Below are 17,097 nucleotides of genomic sequence, written 5' to 3' on the forward strand. Positions count from 1 at the left end.
CTTCTTCTCCTTGGGGTCCTGCTGAGCAGAGGGCGGCGTGCGCTGCCGGCGGGCGGGCGAGCAGTCGTGTTTCCGTGTCCTCAGGTTGCTGAGCTGAACTCCCTAAATAAAACATGTGGTAGCTAAATTTTTCACCTAACTCTCTCAAATAAATGTTCTTAGTCTGACAGCTTTTCCTTCATGCTCCTAAATATTACTATTTTAATAGCGATATTTGCCCACCTGCACCCTGGCTTCGGAATTTGGTGTTTGCCTGTGTGCCCCGGGGGGTTTCTGTGCACGAGGGAGCCGAGGCATCCCAAAGCTGTTTGCCAGAACTGACCAGTAATTTTCCTGTAAGTCGTCCCATCAGGAAATGCTGCTTTGTGAAACCCAAGATGTTTCCTAAAGACATACTTTGTAGCAATATTTAATTCCAGAAAGAGCAGAAAAAAAAGTATTTTGCTTATGTTAAAGCAGAATTGTTTTATATAAGATGTTACAATGAAATGCCTTTATACTGTAAGGATGAAAAAATTGCAGCAAAGCATTTAAATTAAAAAAAAAAATTTAGGGACAAGTTACAGAGATTCTTTTGTCCATTTTTATTATGGAAAATGTATTTAAGCTTGTAGAATTTTCTATGAAAAGGAAAAACCTGTTACAAGCCAGCTTTGTTTTCTCCCCCTGTTCTGCTTCATGTTTTGTTTTACGTCTTGTATTCACGAGGTGTTCGGCTGTGCAAGAAATAATGTTGACTCAGTTTGTGGTTGACCTTTTGATTGCTTAAACTTATTTGCTGTATGGTATCTTTACAGTCCAGCCTTCTGTAATTTACAAATTAGGTATACAATGCTTTCGTAAAGGTGCAAAGTAGTGTTAACGCCTAGTATATGGAATCAGAGATGCAGTTGTAAGTCTTGAGACTCCTAAAGGTCCATGGGACCCATTGGGTCTGGAAGAGAAGGTGTCACTTGTGAAATAATTAGTCAAATTTAAACAGAAGCCAGTCAGAGGATGTTGGACAGTTTCTTTTAGGCCTTTTGGAAGGTTTTTCCTTTATAAAAATCCAAGCGGTGTATTTTGGAGGACAAGCCAAGAGACTAAGCCCTATGTTTTCATATAGGTTAACTTGCTGGGGTGGGCTTTTTCTCGCGAGGCGTGCAACGTGGTACGGGCCGAACGCCAGCGCTCCCACTGTGAAGTAAGTACGTGTTCAGCTCTCCTTAAAAGGTAAGCCCTACAGAAAACCCACACAAATTGGGAGCAACTGTTATGAATTGAACCATGAATTTTTAATATTTAGATACCTTGAGGTACAAACTAGACCTTAAAATAAACTACTTAATATTTCATACTCCAGGTAGCGCATGTAATGATACATGAAGGGAACTGAAGTTTCCAGAGGACTCTGCTTTGGGTTAAACAGGGCAGTTTTACAAATAAACATCCCAGAGACTGGTTTGTACCAGATCTGTGCATGGGCAAAAAATCTGGCTGTGCCTTTCACTGCCTGCCCGTGCCCAGTGTCTCACCTTCTGCTTGGTCAAGACTTCCTGCATGGCCTTGGTGACCTGCTGCAGCATGAGCTGTCACTCGTGCCTTCAGCAAAGTAACAGACAAAAAAGCTTGCGGTGGATAGGAAGCTTGTTAGAGATTGAAACACCACTTTCCACCTGTACAGTGATTTTTTTTTCCCCTCCCTGATCTTTTAAGTGTTGAAATGTCAGAGGAAACAGGGCTTGAGGTATCCCACAGCTTCCCCCAGCCTGTGCTGCGTCCTTCCCCCCATCCTGGCAGGGAGGAGACCCTGCTGCACGTTGGGTGCACAGGGGTAACCTGGGCCCAGTTCATCACCTCTTTGTTGATCTTTTTTTTTTTTTTCCTAAATAAATGGAAAACTCCTTCTGAACGAGTGTATAGCCACCGAAAATCCTCACTGCTTTTATCAAAGGTTTTGTTTCACCTTTCATAGAGAATAGAATAACCTCCCTGTAAGGAATTGCTGAGTGATCAGCAGTAAAGCAGAAGTATAGTCAGGATTATTTATCTTGTTGGGGCTCCTGCGGCATCAGATGCCACAGCAGAAGCAGCGAGTGGGAGCCTGGGGCTTGCGCGAGAGTTGCCTTGTGGAAATGTTTGCTGCCGCAGAAAGCTGAATGGGGCATTGCCCGGTGCCGTGGTGCCTGGGCATTTTGCCTTTCATGTTACCTCTCCTGGTGATGGGCAGAGTGGGACACAGAGGAGGGTGAGGGTGAGGGCAGGGTGGGAGCGGGCAGGAGGGGGAGTAGGGATGGGCATCCAGCCGGGACCCTTCCCAGGCACCATTTGACATGCAATGGCTTTCCCATATTGATGTTCCAAACGCCTGTGTCTCATGGAAAGTGAACTATTTTGGCTGCAAGATTACCATTTTGGGCTATCATGCTAGAAAGCAGCTTCTCCCCCACCATCCCCAGCCCTCTGTCCTTCGTTTTTCCCTGAGATTAGAGGTAAAATCCTAAACCTTGGTGGCATAAACCAGTATATACAAAGGGATGGCTTTCACAGTCTTTGGCTTTACCAGCTTTACCAGCTGAAATAAATACATCTTGGTTTCAGTGCACCTTGCATGCAGATAAATTGTGGTTCTTTTTATTTTTGAATCGATGTTTGTACTCATCGAAGTGCTATATTTTTGTTTGTGTAGATATGTGGACGTTATCCTCTGAGATGCAGCTTATACTGATCTCTCTCTCTCTAACTTTTCGTCTGGGGAGAAGCAGAGGTGCTAAAAATAATAGTAGGGCAGGCAGCTGCAGACAGGTACCTGTTTTACTGAATGTTGTGGGAGCGACGGGGAGGAGAGTCCTGGCTGGCTAATGGATAACGTGTCAGCTTCCCTTCTCGACTGTCCCATATTTTTGCCACTCTAACGCAGAATCCTCTTCTGACCATTTGAAGAGCATCCTGTACTCAGGTCCTTACCCTGGCTAACCTCTGGCTCTGGCAGAGCGGATGCCCACCCCTGTGAATGCAGTGGCTGGGAAGGGGCATCTCCTTACCGGGGCTTGTGGCTGCACAGCCGGCAGACCTAATGAACAGCATTTCTGAGGGATCAGGACTGAGTTGCAAATGCCCAGGGAGAGAAGAGCACCGATCTCACTTCAGTGCTGTCTTGACAGAACTTATGAAGAAACCACAGTATCCCTGACCATTACTCAGGGTACTGCAACCAACACTGGAAAATATTCCTGCATGTAAGCATAACGGCAAAGTGATTTATATTTCTTTTCACAGAGTTGCAGCACCTCATTCTGGGAGGATTTCTGCCACATATAAATGTGTTTTTCCTGCCTGATGTGCTTTTATTTGATACTGGGATCCTTTCTTTAGTCAGCTGAGACACGACTGCTCCCTGTGCTTTGAAGCAGTGGGTGCCCTGGATGCAGGGGGCGGAAACCTGAGCCTGCAGGTGCTGGAGATGCTCGGGTTGGCTTTAGCAAAGAGGGCAAAGCACCTCAAAGATGATTTCTGACACTCAGTATCTTTGTAGGGATGGTACAGGTTGCACAGTTGCCTACAGTCCTCCTGCAAGTGAGCAAGGTGTGGATCAACTCCTACAGCATTTGAATGCTGCTTTACTTGGACCAGCCACATGGGATTCAGAGCATATTAAGGGAGATATATAGATCTGATTGGTTGCATGCATATTCTCATTCAGGTTAACAGAGGGGGAAGATGTCCTATGGAGGTTGCTATGACCAGAGCTGTTGGGGCGAGTGCTGGAGGCGCAGGGACTAGGGTAGTGCTGCCCTAAAACAGGGCTCCTTGCCTAGCTGACATCTGGGGCAGCCGGCAGCTGCTGGGAAATTTGTAAGGCCTGAGAGAGCACACTCTTATTTTTTTCACCAAAAAAAGGGAAATGGTGGGGAAAAAGTGAAATTATCTGTAGAAGCTGTCTTCTCATCAATTTTATTTAACTAAGAATGAAAACCACATTAAGCGTGACTGAATTATTCTATGACTAGAAAACGCTAACCTATGACTAGCATTGCTAATAGATATCTGGAAAAATTGAGTTTACTTTAGAGTAATAATAAAGGTACCTAATATTGGAGATGTAACTGCAGTGCACACAAAGATTACGTGTAAATACTTGAGCCTGTCAGTACACCTCTAAAATAGGAAAAACTAAAAACAGTGAAACAGCAAACACCAAAACCGATGACTTGTAAACAGAAAATGAAGTTATTCCTATAGAGGTCGAACCAGAGACACAATATTACAATGCAGGTACAGAGGAAACTTAAGTTTCCTTAGAAAAGCTTGTAAATCAGCTGCTGCCTCACTGAACGTATGCATTTTCACGTGCACACCTCATGGATGCACGCAGATACGAATGGCATTTAGGCCTACAGTACATAAGGAATGTCATTATTCCTAAACTTCTAGTATTTGACAAAGTAATTTCATTTTTAATACTGGGAGCATTTTGAAGGACCCGAGGTGTAATGGCAGCATCAAGGCAAACATTGCTCTGGGTCTGGCTGGAGGAAGCTGGGCAGGTCCCAGCGCTGCCAACCTGGGGGTGCAGGAGGGGGATGGTCCTGTGGGTGTGTGAAAATGGGGAGTCACTTGAAAATGGGGGTCCCTCCAACGGGGGCACGCCGTGACCCTCACGCTGCTGCCTGCCACCATGCTGCCCTCTCACCTGCTGCCGTCGGGGCTGTGTGGGGAGGGAGGGCTTACCCCCACAACAGACCACATTCCTGATTACTGTATTTCCTTAACCAAAAGAAAACATGCACAGTGTACCCAGCTCTATGCTTTTGAGAAATTATATGTGCTTTTTTTAAAAAAAAACAACTTGTAATTTTGGAAGGGGAATGGAGGAGAGTTCAGAATTAACTCTGTGATTTGGCAGCCTCAGATTAACCACATTTCAGTCACTGATCGTAACCTTGGCTGTGAACCGATTTTGTTCAGAATAACTTTGACTTAACCATAAAATAAGCCTTGTGATGTGTATGACAGATTAAAAAACGGTCTTGACACTAGGTCTGAAATTATGTTTTGGCATGATCTTGGGAGCAGCATTCAGGAAAAAAATTACTTGAGGAGTTGAGAAAACCGTCCAAGTGAAATTCAGCTTAAGCTTGTGAGTGTTGGTGGATAACCCTGTTGTATTCACCTTGGTGCTGGTTGCCAGGGGTGCTGGTGCACTACTGTAATGGCTATCTCTGAAACATTGTAGGCAATAAAAAACCCAATTAAAATACGTGTTGCACTGAGTCATTTTACAGTACTCAGCAGTTCTTGGTCAAAGCTGTGAAGGATTTTAAGTATTTCCACCTTTAGCACACCTCAATTCACTGTTCATGACTCAGGTAACAACCTCCACATTAACGCTATTTCATTGCGATCAAAAAGTCACTCCCCAAACCCCAGCCATTTCAATGACTGTCTTATTCCCCTCCAGAGCAGCAGTGGGCTCAGTGATTTGTCCCTCGCAGAGGGAAATTAATTCAAATAAATGTAGATCACTGTTTTATGTTGTTTGGTCGGTGTTTATAGACGTCAGTGTACACTACTGAAAATGCACATGGCAGATATTAAGGGAGGAATTGATGTGCTCCATGAAAATAAGAATAGGCAGGGTTAGGTTTTGGTTTATCCATGCTGCTGTACTGGGTGCAGCTGCTATTGATTTCAATCCCGCAAGTGTCTGACCTCCTTTGTACAGCACAACTTGTCCATCCTCATATTTTACAGCTGAATTTGTTTCGCCTTGTACTTTGCACTCTTATTCCATTACTACGCTACTTGAAAAAAAAAAATCAATGCAGTTTGTTAATTAAAAAAAGGAAAACCCACAACCTCCAACCCTGGACCAAAAAGCTGCTCTCGGGTGTCCGCGGTGACCGGCATGGCCTGACCCTGCTGGGAGATGGCAGCGGCACAACTGGGGATGCACCGTCCTTGCGCTGCCGTCGGGCACAGGCTCAGCTGACTGCAGCGTCAGGCATAAAAACTGTATTCCTGCGTTGTTTTATTTGCAGGTATGTATTGAGAAAGGTGGCAGAAAACTCACTGACTTGTCCAATTCAGCTGGATGCAGTTTGTTTTATTTGATACTATTTAATCCCTCAGTCAGCATCAAATTCTGTGTGTCACCTTCCAGCGTGTGGTTCTCCTGGTTTTGTCACATGAGTGACAGGGTAAGGAAATATATTGCTCTTTTCTCCCTTAAGTCTGGCTTAGCACTACTTCACAAGTTTTGTTCCCCGGTCTGGCTGGAATGTGCATCAGATGGCCTGGTCCGTGACCTGCCGCCTTCTTTTTCCCTCTCTCCAACAGTTTTGGCCTTGTTGATCAGTAGGACGGCTGGGTGAGAGCAACTGATATACTGTGTGAGGGTTACAGTCCTGCTGGGGCCGGGGGGGAGAGGGGTGGTGGGAGGGAGGCGGATATCCAGCGGGGCTGTGTGCGGGACGGCTGAGGCCGAGGCCGCTGCGGTCCCAGTGGGCTGCGGCGCTGCGGTGGAGAGAGTGAGAGACACCCCCAGGTCATAAGGATCCTGGTGTTGTGGTCTCCTCCCCGGCAGGAAAACTTGCTCACGCCAGCTCTGCTGGAGCTGTAGCGCTGGCAGAGACTGGTGCTGTCAGCTGCATGATCTGCAAACGCCCTTGCAGAAAACAGAGAGCAAGGGAGTAGCTGCAATTACAGCAGCATGTCTAAACTAGCAGTTGATTGTGGGGTTTTTCTTCTTGTTTGGTGTTTTTTTTTTTTTAACAGTAATTGAGCTGTGTTAGCTAATGGGATTTTTAAGGTGCTAAATTGTTGAGCTGTTTGGCCTTTCATTTGTTGTAGGGTTTGTGTGCCCTGCCCCCCCGCCCTTCACCAAGAGCCAAGTTAATGGAAAAAGCAATATTCCTACCTAGGAGAATGGTACTTTCATCCTGTACCATCATTAGCTAACTTAGGCTGGTTTCAGTTGTTCCCCCGGTATCAGTACCATCCAGGCTCATCCCACGTGGTAGCAGTGATTGACCAGAGCGACTGTGGCTCCTCCTGGGCAGGCTAAGTCTCTGTGAGTTGCAGAGTAAGTAACGAACCGTGCGTCTCTACTTAAAACCTGAGCCGAGCCTCCACGGTTTCCTTATGCTGGCTGAGGAGGTGTTTGTGCAGGCCAGGGCAGCGCCATGTCCTGGCACCGCATGTGGCTTGAAACAGCGATTTTCAGCGATGACCCAAGAGCTAAACATCCCACTGCCCCTGCTGCGCATTGTCCCCTCCGTTAATACACTTCTCTCAGCAAAACAACTCATCATCCCTTTCGCTTTTCTGAGTGCCAAGTCAGCAGTTCCCTACTCACCTGCCAAAACCTTTGGCTGAATCCCTGGGAGCCGGGCTTCTTTCCACTACAAAACCGGGAAGGAAGCTAAGAGGTCAGCGCAGCGCAGCACCGAAACTTCACGTTACACAACACACCAGGAGGAGACTGCTCTTTTTTGTGTTTTCTTAGTTTTTTTAAAATAGACTGAAAGCTGCCACAGAAGCCTCTCTCCCGACCAGCACGCAGGCTGCCTGTGGAAATCGGGTTACACATCCTCTGGGCTGTGCAGGACCTTGAATGAGGCCTGACCTTTGCTGTTCCCTCCTGAATTTCTTAGTTGGCTTTTGTGCATTAGGGGACGAGAAGAAATACCCAAAGTAGGTCACTGGACACTGATACAAAGGCTGCCACCACGGGCTGATCGATGAGCCCACTAACGAACAGATGCGTTACAGCAGCTTTCCCAGCATGAAGAATGAAAGCCCTGCTCCGAGCCGGGGTGGCCGGCCTGCCTGTCCCCCCCATACCGCCCCGTGCCTCCTGACATCCATTCCCTTCTCCTCCAGGCTGATGGTGGCCCTTGACCACACCGGAGCTGACTTTAAAACCAGCTCCTTCATCTGTGGCTCCTGCCCCTTATTATTTTTTAAGCAAGGATTGGAAATGTGTTTCCAAGTAGCTCTCCCCCCCAAACGTGTGTAAGTTGGGCAGCGCAGCAGGCCTGTTTGGGCAGATGCAGTCCGAGCCCAGGAATTCTCCTCAACAGCGCCTGATCTGTGGCTGAACGTCTCTCGTGCAGCCGTCAGCCAGGTGCTCACAGCCCCCCTGGTTCCTGGAGCCAGCTGCAGAGGCATGTATTGCCACCGCCGCTCGGCTGTAAGGTGACAGAAGAGAACCATTACCTGTGGCACATCCCTCCCTGCCCCGCCAGTGCGAAGGCATCCCTTTTTCTGCTGTAAGAAATGCTCCCAGCCAGACTTTTTTTCATTCTTTTCACTCTGGGACCGTGTTTTTAAAACGTGGAAGGTGGAGTGGTTTTTTCACCCCGTTTTTTCCTGCGAGGAGCCGGAGGGAGGTGGCTGGTGCTGGCCGAGTGGGTGGCAGGGGGCTCCTGCAGACAGCAGGAGTGGGGTTGGCTGCCTCGATGGTTGCTCAGGCAGAAGTGTGCAAGGCTGGTGGCTTTTCGTGGTGGTGGGTGGCTTCAGGTACAGAGGGACTTGGGTGAGCTTATGGGGATGGAGCTCTCTAAGTTAGGTTAGGAGCCTGCCTGGGAACAAGCACTTCCTCAGCCAAGACAGGATGGGCCCTGATGCAGGGTGGGGTGCGGGTGGCCAGAGGATGCTGATTCTTTTCCCTCTTTGTGTAAGGTAAAGGCAGACTGGCAAGCTACATTAGACGATACGGCGGTTTACCCAGCAAAACTACACGCACAGACAGAACTATCTTCTTTATTATAAAGATACACTATGAGGAACAAACCTGACTGTATACTGAAGCTTGTAATGGTACATGCCAAAAATGTACAGTACTATACATAAAAGTGCATTGTCACAACAGATTAACAGTACGATTCTCTCCCAGAACTGTGAAATTTCCATGTTTTTATTTGTTCCTTGAGAGTGGAAGGAATGCAATGGGAATGCAGCCATACACGAACAGGGAAGGAGGCAATGGAAATGCAACAGTACAAGAGCAAGGCTAAAGCTCCTCTAAAATTTAAAGGCACTTTCACATGTACATACTACAGATGTACATTGACACAATTAGGTAACAGTCAACAAGCAGGAAGCTACCAGTACTGCAATTCATCAAACTTGACAGTAAAGGACAATACTGATTGGATTAGGTGAGCAGGAGTTACCCTTTAGTACGTCTGTAGTTGTAGCAGTCTTTCCTGTTACATATCCACTTACTATACTTTTAAGTATCTATAATAACCATCAAACTACACATTTAACTGTGTGAATGCACTAAGTGGATGCATTCACTAAATGCACTGTTTCTAATATTTTCTTTTGCTAAACAATTTCTAGTATAAGCATTATGGAGTCCAGTACAGTTATTTAAACATACAAAATTCCCTATGCAATTTAAAGATACAGGTATCCATCTCAATTATGCCAGGTGGGTTAATTTAAAAATGCTAGACTAAAACTGCATGAAAATGAAAGCTGAAATTCCAGTTTGTTCCACTGATTCTAGTAAACTGGGGAACTACTCCAAAATGTCTCTGGTCCCGACTAAGCGACCAGACCCTATAGACCAGCGCTGGGCTGCAGCTGGGGCTGGCCTGGCTTAGGCTCTTGCCCTAGCATTAGGACTAGGCAGTCGAGACGGCCGGAGGTTCCCTGACCGACTCTGCACAGCCCACCATGGTGGATTAAGACTTGGCCTCGAACCTAGACACACACAAAGTCTGCGGCTGGACTGAGATGGGTTCGCAAATACCAGGAGCAGTTTGGCTCTCAGAGGCAGTTCATGGGGTACTTTTCAGCCCGGGACTTTGCATTATCCATCTACAGGGCGTAAACCAGAGCAGGAATAAGTTGCTCATAAATAATAACAGGAAATTACTCCTGTCACCTCACTAATTATGTCTATCAAATTTTTCACTGCTCTTCCCCTCCCAAAATCAGTTGTTTATGTAGCGAGTGGTACAACTCCAAGCTTTCCAACGTGAGATCTTAAATAATACATGGAAAGACCCTGCTTAAAGCCAGTTGTACTCCTCTGGGTGGACCGCAATGGATTTTTTGTTCCCCCATCATCTTCGCTGAAATTTATTTTATGCATTGGATGTTGGAAAACGTAGTCACAGAAATAATATTATGGCTTACTGTTGCAATGTGCAAAACAGCTGTACATTTAGTTCACGCCTAACAAAGTTTAACAACAGAGCGCTAAGCAAAGTTGACAGTCGTCACTCACACAGACATAAGAAAGGTACTGAATTCTGTCATTTAAAAGAAAAGGGGAAGGGGGAGAAAAGTGGTTATGGAAAACTTTAGTCAGCTTGAATCTAGGCAGTAGAAACTCAGCTGCCTGTCCTGCGACCGACCCCTGCATCGCTGGCAGGAGGCAGTCAGTCCCTCTTCAGAGTCCCTGTCCTGCCGCCGTCAGCACAACCGAGGACGTGCGCGGGGTGCCTGCGCCGGGCAAGGCAGCCAGCGGAGCGAGGCCAGCTCGGAACTCCCACTGTTACAACTCAAATCACGTCTTTAATTGGACACTGAGCAATAAAGTCAATGGGATACTTTGCCGAATTACTGTGTAGTTGATCCTTTTAATCGCCTATAAGCCTGCCTAATGGACCAACAGATTCACGTAGTCCCCAGAGCCTGGCTCGCTCAACCATGAACTTTAAATGAATTTAGCTTTTGTGAAAAATGTGGTATCAGGGAATGAAGGTTTAGCTTCACGGGAAAAGGTACACTATTACAGAGGACAGCAAAAGGAGTTTCTAGATACTATCCTGGAGATGTGCTTTAGCTGTGACCAGGAATGCTGCTTTGTATCGGTGAGAGCAATGTGATCTCCAGATCCATCCAGCGCTTGCCTCTTGTGAGGCTGCCAACAAGAAAGCTAGAACTCGGTGCCAATTGTGAGAGTTGTGAGGGATTGGTGGATTTTTTTGGTGTCTCTTAAGTAAGAAATGTGGCCTGAGATGACTTAGACATTCCACACGGACACTTAATCCTCACATGCTAGATTTCAGCTCTTACTAACCTGCTTAAGATTTGGTTTAGTGACCCAGAAATGAGAGGTCCCACCTCCCCTGACCCCCCCCACCCCTTAGTTTTGTGTAGGATCTGTTATTAGAGAGCTACGGTAAGACTGTGAAGTATGGTACAACGTGGCAAGCTGTTTGTGATCTGTGTTGTTTTTATTACAAATGGTGCAGCATCAAGTTTTCAAGTAAGTCTATGTTTGTTTTTTTAAAACGATGCACAATTGTCCAGTTTTTCTTTTAATTGAAACCATACAAAATACAAATGCCCATGTTAATGTAGCTAGTTTCAGACAATACATTCAAAAACACTGAAAACAAAGCCTCTCCAGTTACAAACATGAACAAATGATGTTATGGAGCCCTGACTTCTATCGTTAATCCATCTCTTTCCCTAGCATACCCCAGCCGGGCACTGTGGGTGGCTGAGCTGTCTACATTGTGCAAGACTTGTCAGCTGGACCCTGGGAAGGAGGGGAAGGCCCTATGCTAGGATTTGTTTTTGGAAGAACAATAGGTTTTGGCCTAAGAGCAGGAGGCTTCAGCTGCACTCCCATTCTAGGGGCTACCATGGGCTTGAAAGTACTCATGGTGTCACTGGAAGAACTAGTGCTGCGGCGGATCTGAGGCTCGGAGCTCCTTAAAACAACGCTGTGGAGAGGGCTGAGCGACTCCGTGGAGGTGGCAGGGGTGGGGGTGTTTTTCATTTGTTCCAGGGTGTCCAACACGACATCGGGGGCGTGCTTCGCTGAGCTCTGCCGCTCCAGCTCACGGAGCTCATTCAGCGCCGTGTTCATCGTCTCCTCGATGTCCTGGGTCAGAGCACAGAGAGAGCAGCATGTCACTCGAATTGCTACTGAACGTGAAGCACGGGAGGAGCAGGAGGAGGAGTGAAAAATGCATGAGCTAATTTGCCAACAATCCTCTCTTTGATGAGTATTATAGTGCTAAAGCCAATTTCCACCAGATTTATTTGAAAGACACTATGATTGACAAGATGGCAGCTGTGGCTGGATATTACAAATATTTAACCTGTTCACATAACAGTAAAAATTCACCTAAAATTTTTTTACAAAGTCAAACTATAACCTGCACGCCATTTTATTAAGACATTGTCAGGACAATGACATTTGCTGAGCAGCATTTTTAACTGTGAAGACTTCTGTCATCTCTTGGGTACTGAGAGCCGTAAAGATTTTAGTCCATTTGCCACCTCTTAGCTGATTACTCCTCTCATCTAGTGCCCCAAGTCTTCAGGGCCTGTATTCCCTCACGGGGATTATAAACCTGGTTTTGTAAGGAAATAAGGCTTGTTTCTCTGTCAGCTCTTCTCTCACCCTGTTTCCCTGAGTTAGATTTTAAGCAGAAAATACTGCAAGACATTGTTCAGTGAGCTTACCTAGGAAATTATTTTTTTCATCAGGATTTCTGGGACAAATGCTAAAAGAATGCATCAAGACATTAATTTACTATTCTTCAGTGGTATTGACATACAACTGAGGTTAAGTATCTGGTGTTCCCTGCTTGCTCACAGTAACTTTCATGCAGTTTAATCAAAGTTTGGATTCTCTCACTGCTGAATGATCACTAGTCTATGCATCAACAAAAATAGCTTAAACGAAACAGCAATGTGTGTGGTTCCAGGACAGTAAATAAATAACTTAGAGTACAATAAAGCAGTAACAACATTTACACTTTCTAACCCTCTAATGCACTGTTCGGTTTTTTGACCCAAGCACAATCCTTCGCTGGAAGCAGAGTTTGAAAGCAAGCATCACCAGTACATTAAATCTTAAAACATGAGTGCCAGCGTTACTGTAAAATACTTTTGCAATCATACTGTACCCTCAGGGTGCCCCTAGCGATCACGTTATACTACCTAGACAAAACGCGAGTTCTGAAGACAGCGGTATCTATTTGCTCAAGAGCTGTTGCTAGCTCTGTACAACAGACCAATTTGACGATCGGGTGCTCCCTATTCCATCCTTCCCACCTCTTCACTGCCAGGAATTAGACTAGTGAGTATTCACACAGGGATAAGGTGGCCCATGATTTACACAGGTGCAATGTCTTGCATATCATGTTCTTAGGCACAACCACAAGTATCAAATCAACATATGTATGAACTATATGGCAACTATGTAAAATGCACAAGACCCTGGAATGTACCTCTGTGCTTTGAATGGCAATGGTCGCTACTAGCCAGTCAGAGCACTTTTCTGCAGAGCATAGTACTGAGAAATAACTGAACACTAATTACATGCAAGTTAGAATTGGCCAGCCTTCATCAGAGCACACAGACTTACATAGCTGTTGTAATCATATACTATCCTGGCGTTCTGGGTGGCAGAGGCAATTTCATTATGGTGTTACAGGAAATAATTTCTTTTTATTGCTACTGCAATGTCTATTCCGCCTGCTTCTTCTACCCAGGATCCCTTAACGCACCTTCTTTCACACGCACTTTGTTTAGAAAGCTAGGCAGGACATTCTCCTGCACGCACACTCCTACCAGTGTATGTGCTCTGCGCTATGCTTTTCACTGAGACTTGCTCCTCAGAAAATCAGATTGTGACGTAAAATTTAAAGGACACAAACCTGAGCTATTGACTCTGGGTCCAGTGGTTTATGGTCATTGAAACCTGTGTACTGACCAGATGATGTAGATCTTCTAATTGGAGGGCTATCAATCTTCTTTAGAGAATCATGCCTACTGATGTTAGTGAGACTGCCATGTCCAGGCCTACGCCTCCTTTCAGGGCTGTCGGCATTGAGGTTGCGATTTTGAAGGAGGGCTCTGGGACTGCAGTGAGTTGCCAGGTTGGGGGAACCAAGCTCCACGGATGAGTTGGAGAGAGGGTGAGGTGGGTGTACTGGGCAGTGGCCGTCACTGCTCCTGCCGGGGCGCCTTAGAGGAGGTGGAGGTTCCGATCTCTTTCTTTGCCTGTGCCAACGAAGAAGTGGTTATAGGACAAGTTGTAGGGACCCACCATAAGCACGTGGAGAAGTCATTGCTGTGTTACCTGAGCTGTGGGCAGTACTACTGAAAACATGTTACATTCAAGCTTACCTTCCTAAATACACGTCAGAGTGACGGTCAGTGGGAGAGTTCATGTCCTTTGATGATGACTTGTCCTCTGTTATGGGTCCGCTGCTGGCCTCACTGTCTGCTTTTTGGCTCAGTGTATCTGAGAAAGTATCATCCCTGAACAGAACACACGTGGTGAGATGAGAAGTCAGTGAATTAGGTGTGACAGAAAGCATTTTGGCACTCCCAGATTTTAATCCCCTGAAGAAAAGCAGGCATGTTAAAATCCACTACAGCCCCCCCATGTCTCCAAAAATTGCTTATAATCCTTTTGTTTACTGAGCTGTTTACATTTCGACTGTAACCCTTTTGTAAACAAGAACTTTGTCTCCCTTGGCAAAGCACGTGCTTAATACTGTAAAAGAAGAGTTCAGGGCTGCATTTCTCTGGCCCTTGCTATCCTGAAGTTAAATGTGAGCAATTGCTACACAGAGATAAATTAAAATGGGTTGCAGGAGCATGTCTCTTAATGTACTGGGAACACACCCATAAACAAAGTCGCTTAGCCTAGTAGTAGCTTTTGATTAAGAGCTGTGAGTTCAGGGCAATGAAGACAGAGGCATCCTGCATGGAAGGCTAATGTTTAACCTATCTGAGCCTTCAAACCACTGTCCTGTTTGGAAATCACTGGTAACAGCTTCAGCATGTTTTTACACCCCACCAAGAACTTAGTCACACCAGACACTGCTTACATATCCTGCACCACTATGTACTGGTGAGGGACAAGGCCATCAATTCCGTTGTGCCTTCCTTCCCACCAGTCTTCAGATGCTCGGTGATAGAGCAGAAGGGAAGCTCCTTTCTTGAAAGAGAGTTCTCGTGCAGATCTTCCAACGTAGTCAAACTTGGCTATAGCTTCTATGGGCTCGCACTCTGTGTAGGGAGGGAAGGAGAATGGATATCAGATTCCATACCAGCTTATCTGCTCATTTTGGTTTCATAAAACCCATTTATTGCATTTTCTCAGTACTCATTCTCATTGAGCAGAGCTGACAGAAATCAGGTCAGCTAAGCCAGACTTCAAGCAGTAGTTATAATATGCCCCTTACAAAGAAACATCATCAGTCTGTGCCCCAAGTATGAAACATCTGGGTTGCTTCGCAAGCTGCAGAAAACATAACGGCATATTCAAACGTTACAATAGCTGCTGCTGGGAGAGAGGCCTCCGCCTCCTGCTGCACAGGCTCCTACATGGCTGGGGAGGGGGACGGGGGCCAGGCAATGAAGACCTCCGAAAACAAGATGAGCAAACCCAGACGAATAATCAGAGGTCTGAGGAAGCAGTGCGGTAAAGGAAAAGAAAACTGGAGTGCCTTCAACATCTGCAGCGGCAAAGGAAGGAAGCAGGATTTCCCTGTGCATGAGTAGGGGTGCTCTGCCTAACTGGGCTACGAGACTTCTGTCTTTTAGGTCATGAGTGTGCAGACCTAGTGAAAATGTAGTGTTTTATACAACATCAAAGCCTAGTGCTTTAAACTGTTTCCTCAACACCCTTTTTGAGTGATGCAGAGAGCTCCAGACCACCTAAGGACGACTCCTCCACAGGGGTGGTCCCTGTGTGGCCTGAAGTTGCCTAAGGCAGCTCTGCCTGCTTCAACATCCCAAATTCCTCTGGTTTCTGCAGGGGAGGCTCCTGGTTTCTGAAGCCAAACATTCGTTACAGCAGTCCTGGCTAATCTTCTGCCAGTATGCTGGTAAATTCAGCCTTACACTGGTAATAGACTCCATCCTGTAACCTACGCTTGGCTCGGCAACCTACTGATGTCAGCGAAGGGTCCCTGCTGAATGTCTGCCTGCTGGTATCTTCAGAGCTGTGCCCAGACATCAGCAAAACAGCTGTGATTTAACAACCTCTAGTTTCTTCTGCACAAAACCAGAAGCACCTGAGCTCACACAGATTAACATTTGTCACCACAGTCTCAAAACATAAAGTAAAACCTGCGAAATACAGGTTTAAAAATCTCACATTTTGTTGACTCCAGTAACTCAGAGTCCCCAAAATGACAAATTTCTTTACATAATTAGAGCAATATTTAGATGGAAATTAACATCTGGGCTAATGACTAGCATAGCAGCTTTCTGTCTGGTGCAAATTAAAATCGCTGAGGTTGTAATTCCCCAAAGAACCAGGCTGGTAATAAAAGCCACTGTCCCTTTATGACAACATTTTGCACAGGAATGTCTTTTTAAAATTAACTTCATCCTGCAGCACGAAAACATAATGATAGCACCTTTATTGAGGTTATAGTTTGCAGCTTTTTTTTTAAATAACTTGCCCAGCCTGCAGAAGGCTGGCTTGTGGTTTGCTGCTTCTGCAGCCACGCGAAGAGCTCCCATCAGCGACGAACTGCAGGGAGTTTAGGAGTTACAAACCCAAAAATTTTCCAGAGGTGGCATACAGTGGTATGGGGAATTCACTGTCACAAAGGCAAAAGTATTGTACGCTGGCAGAAATGACTTTGATTATATAAATGCAAATAAGAGTCTAGCAACAACAGCATTAATTCCTGAAAATGCATCGCCACTGGATGGCTCGCTGGCAGGCACTCTCTGGTGGGTGGGTAGGGGGTGACAGGTTTCTTGGTTTCGTGTTTTTAAGCAAAGAAAATGTAAAGATGACATAGAAACCTTCTGGAAAGCTGGGAAAACGTTAATGCTGTTGTATATATTAGTGATATATTCTAATATACAATCTTATTTTCATTTCTAGATACTCTATCTACAGTATATCTCTTACAGAAAGTACAGATGTGACAAAGCGACCACAGGCGTGGAAAGCCACTATTGCCAAATGAAAAGAAATAAAACCAAACGTGCCGGTTTGTCTTGCGTGGTGTTTAAGAAGACAATATTAAATCAAACGGCAACAATGTAACACTGAAAAGAACGCTGTTATCACATATCTCACGCGTGTTGCTTGTGGAATTCGTTATAAGAAGGTACTGCTGGGATCGGGTAGGATTGAAAAGGAGCAGATGTTTACAT

At 45.7% G+C, this 17,097-nt stretch overlaps 1 protein-coding gene across 4 annotated transcripts in view; it reads right to left on the reverse strand.

Moving 5' to 3' along the window:
* Nucleotides 1-8,729: 8,729 nt before the first annotated feature.
* Nucleotides 8,730-17,097, reverse strand: part of SRGAP1 (SLIT-ROBO Rho GTPase activating protein 1) — a 152,589-nt gene continuing 144,221 nt past the window's right edge. For all 4 annotated transcript variants that reach the window (XM_075080924.1, XM_075080922.1, XM_075080923.1 and 1 more), the window contains exons 19-22: nucleotides 14,805-14,985; nucleotides 14,095-14,229; nucleotides 13,623-13,968; nucleotides 8,730-11,836 (exon numbers count right to left, since the gene is read on the reverse strand). In XM_075080924.1, coding sequence (XP_074937025.1) covers nucleotides 11,459-11,836; nucleotides 13,623-13,968; nucleotides 14,095-14,229; nucleotides 14,805-14,985 — 1,040 coding nt within the window. In that variant the 3' untranslated portion in view covers nucleotides 8,730-11,458. The remainder of the gene's footprint in view (nucleotides 11,837-13,622; nucleotides 13,969-14,094; nucleotides 14,230-14,804; nucleotides 14,986-17,097) is intronic.

Source organism: Phalacrocorax aristotelis, chromosome 1, assembly GCF_949628215.1.
Source record: "Phalacrocorax aristotelis chromosome 1, bGulAri2.1, whole genome shotgun sequence".
In the NCBI taxonomy this organism is placed as follows: Eukaryota; Metazoa; Chordata; class Aves; order Suliformes; family Phalacrocoracidae; genus Phalacrocorax; species Phalacrocorax aristotelis.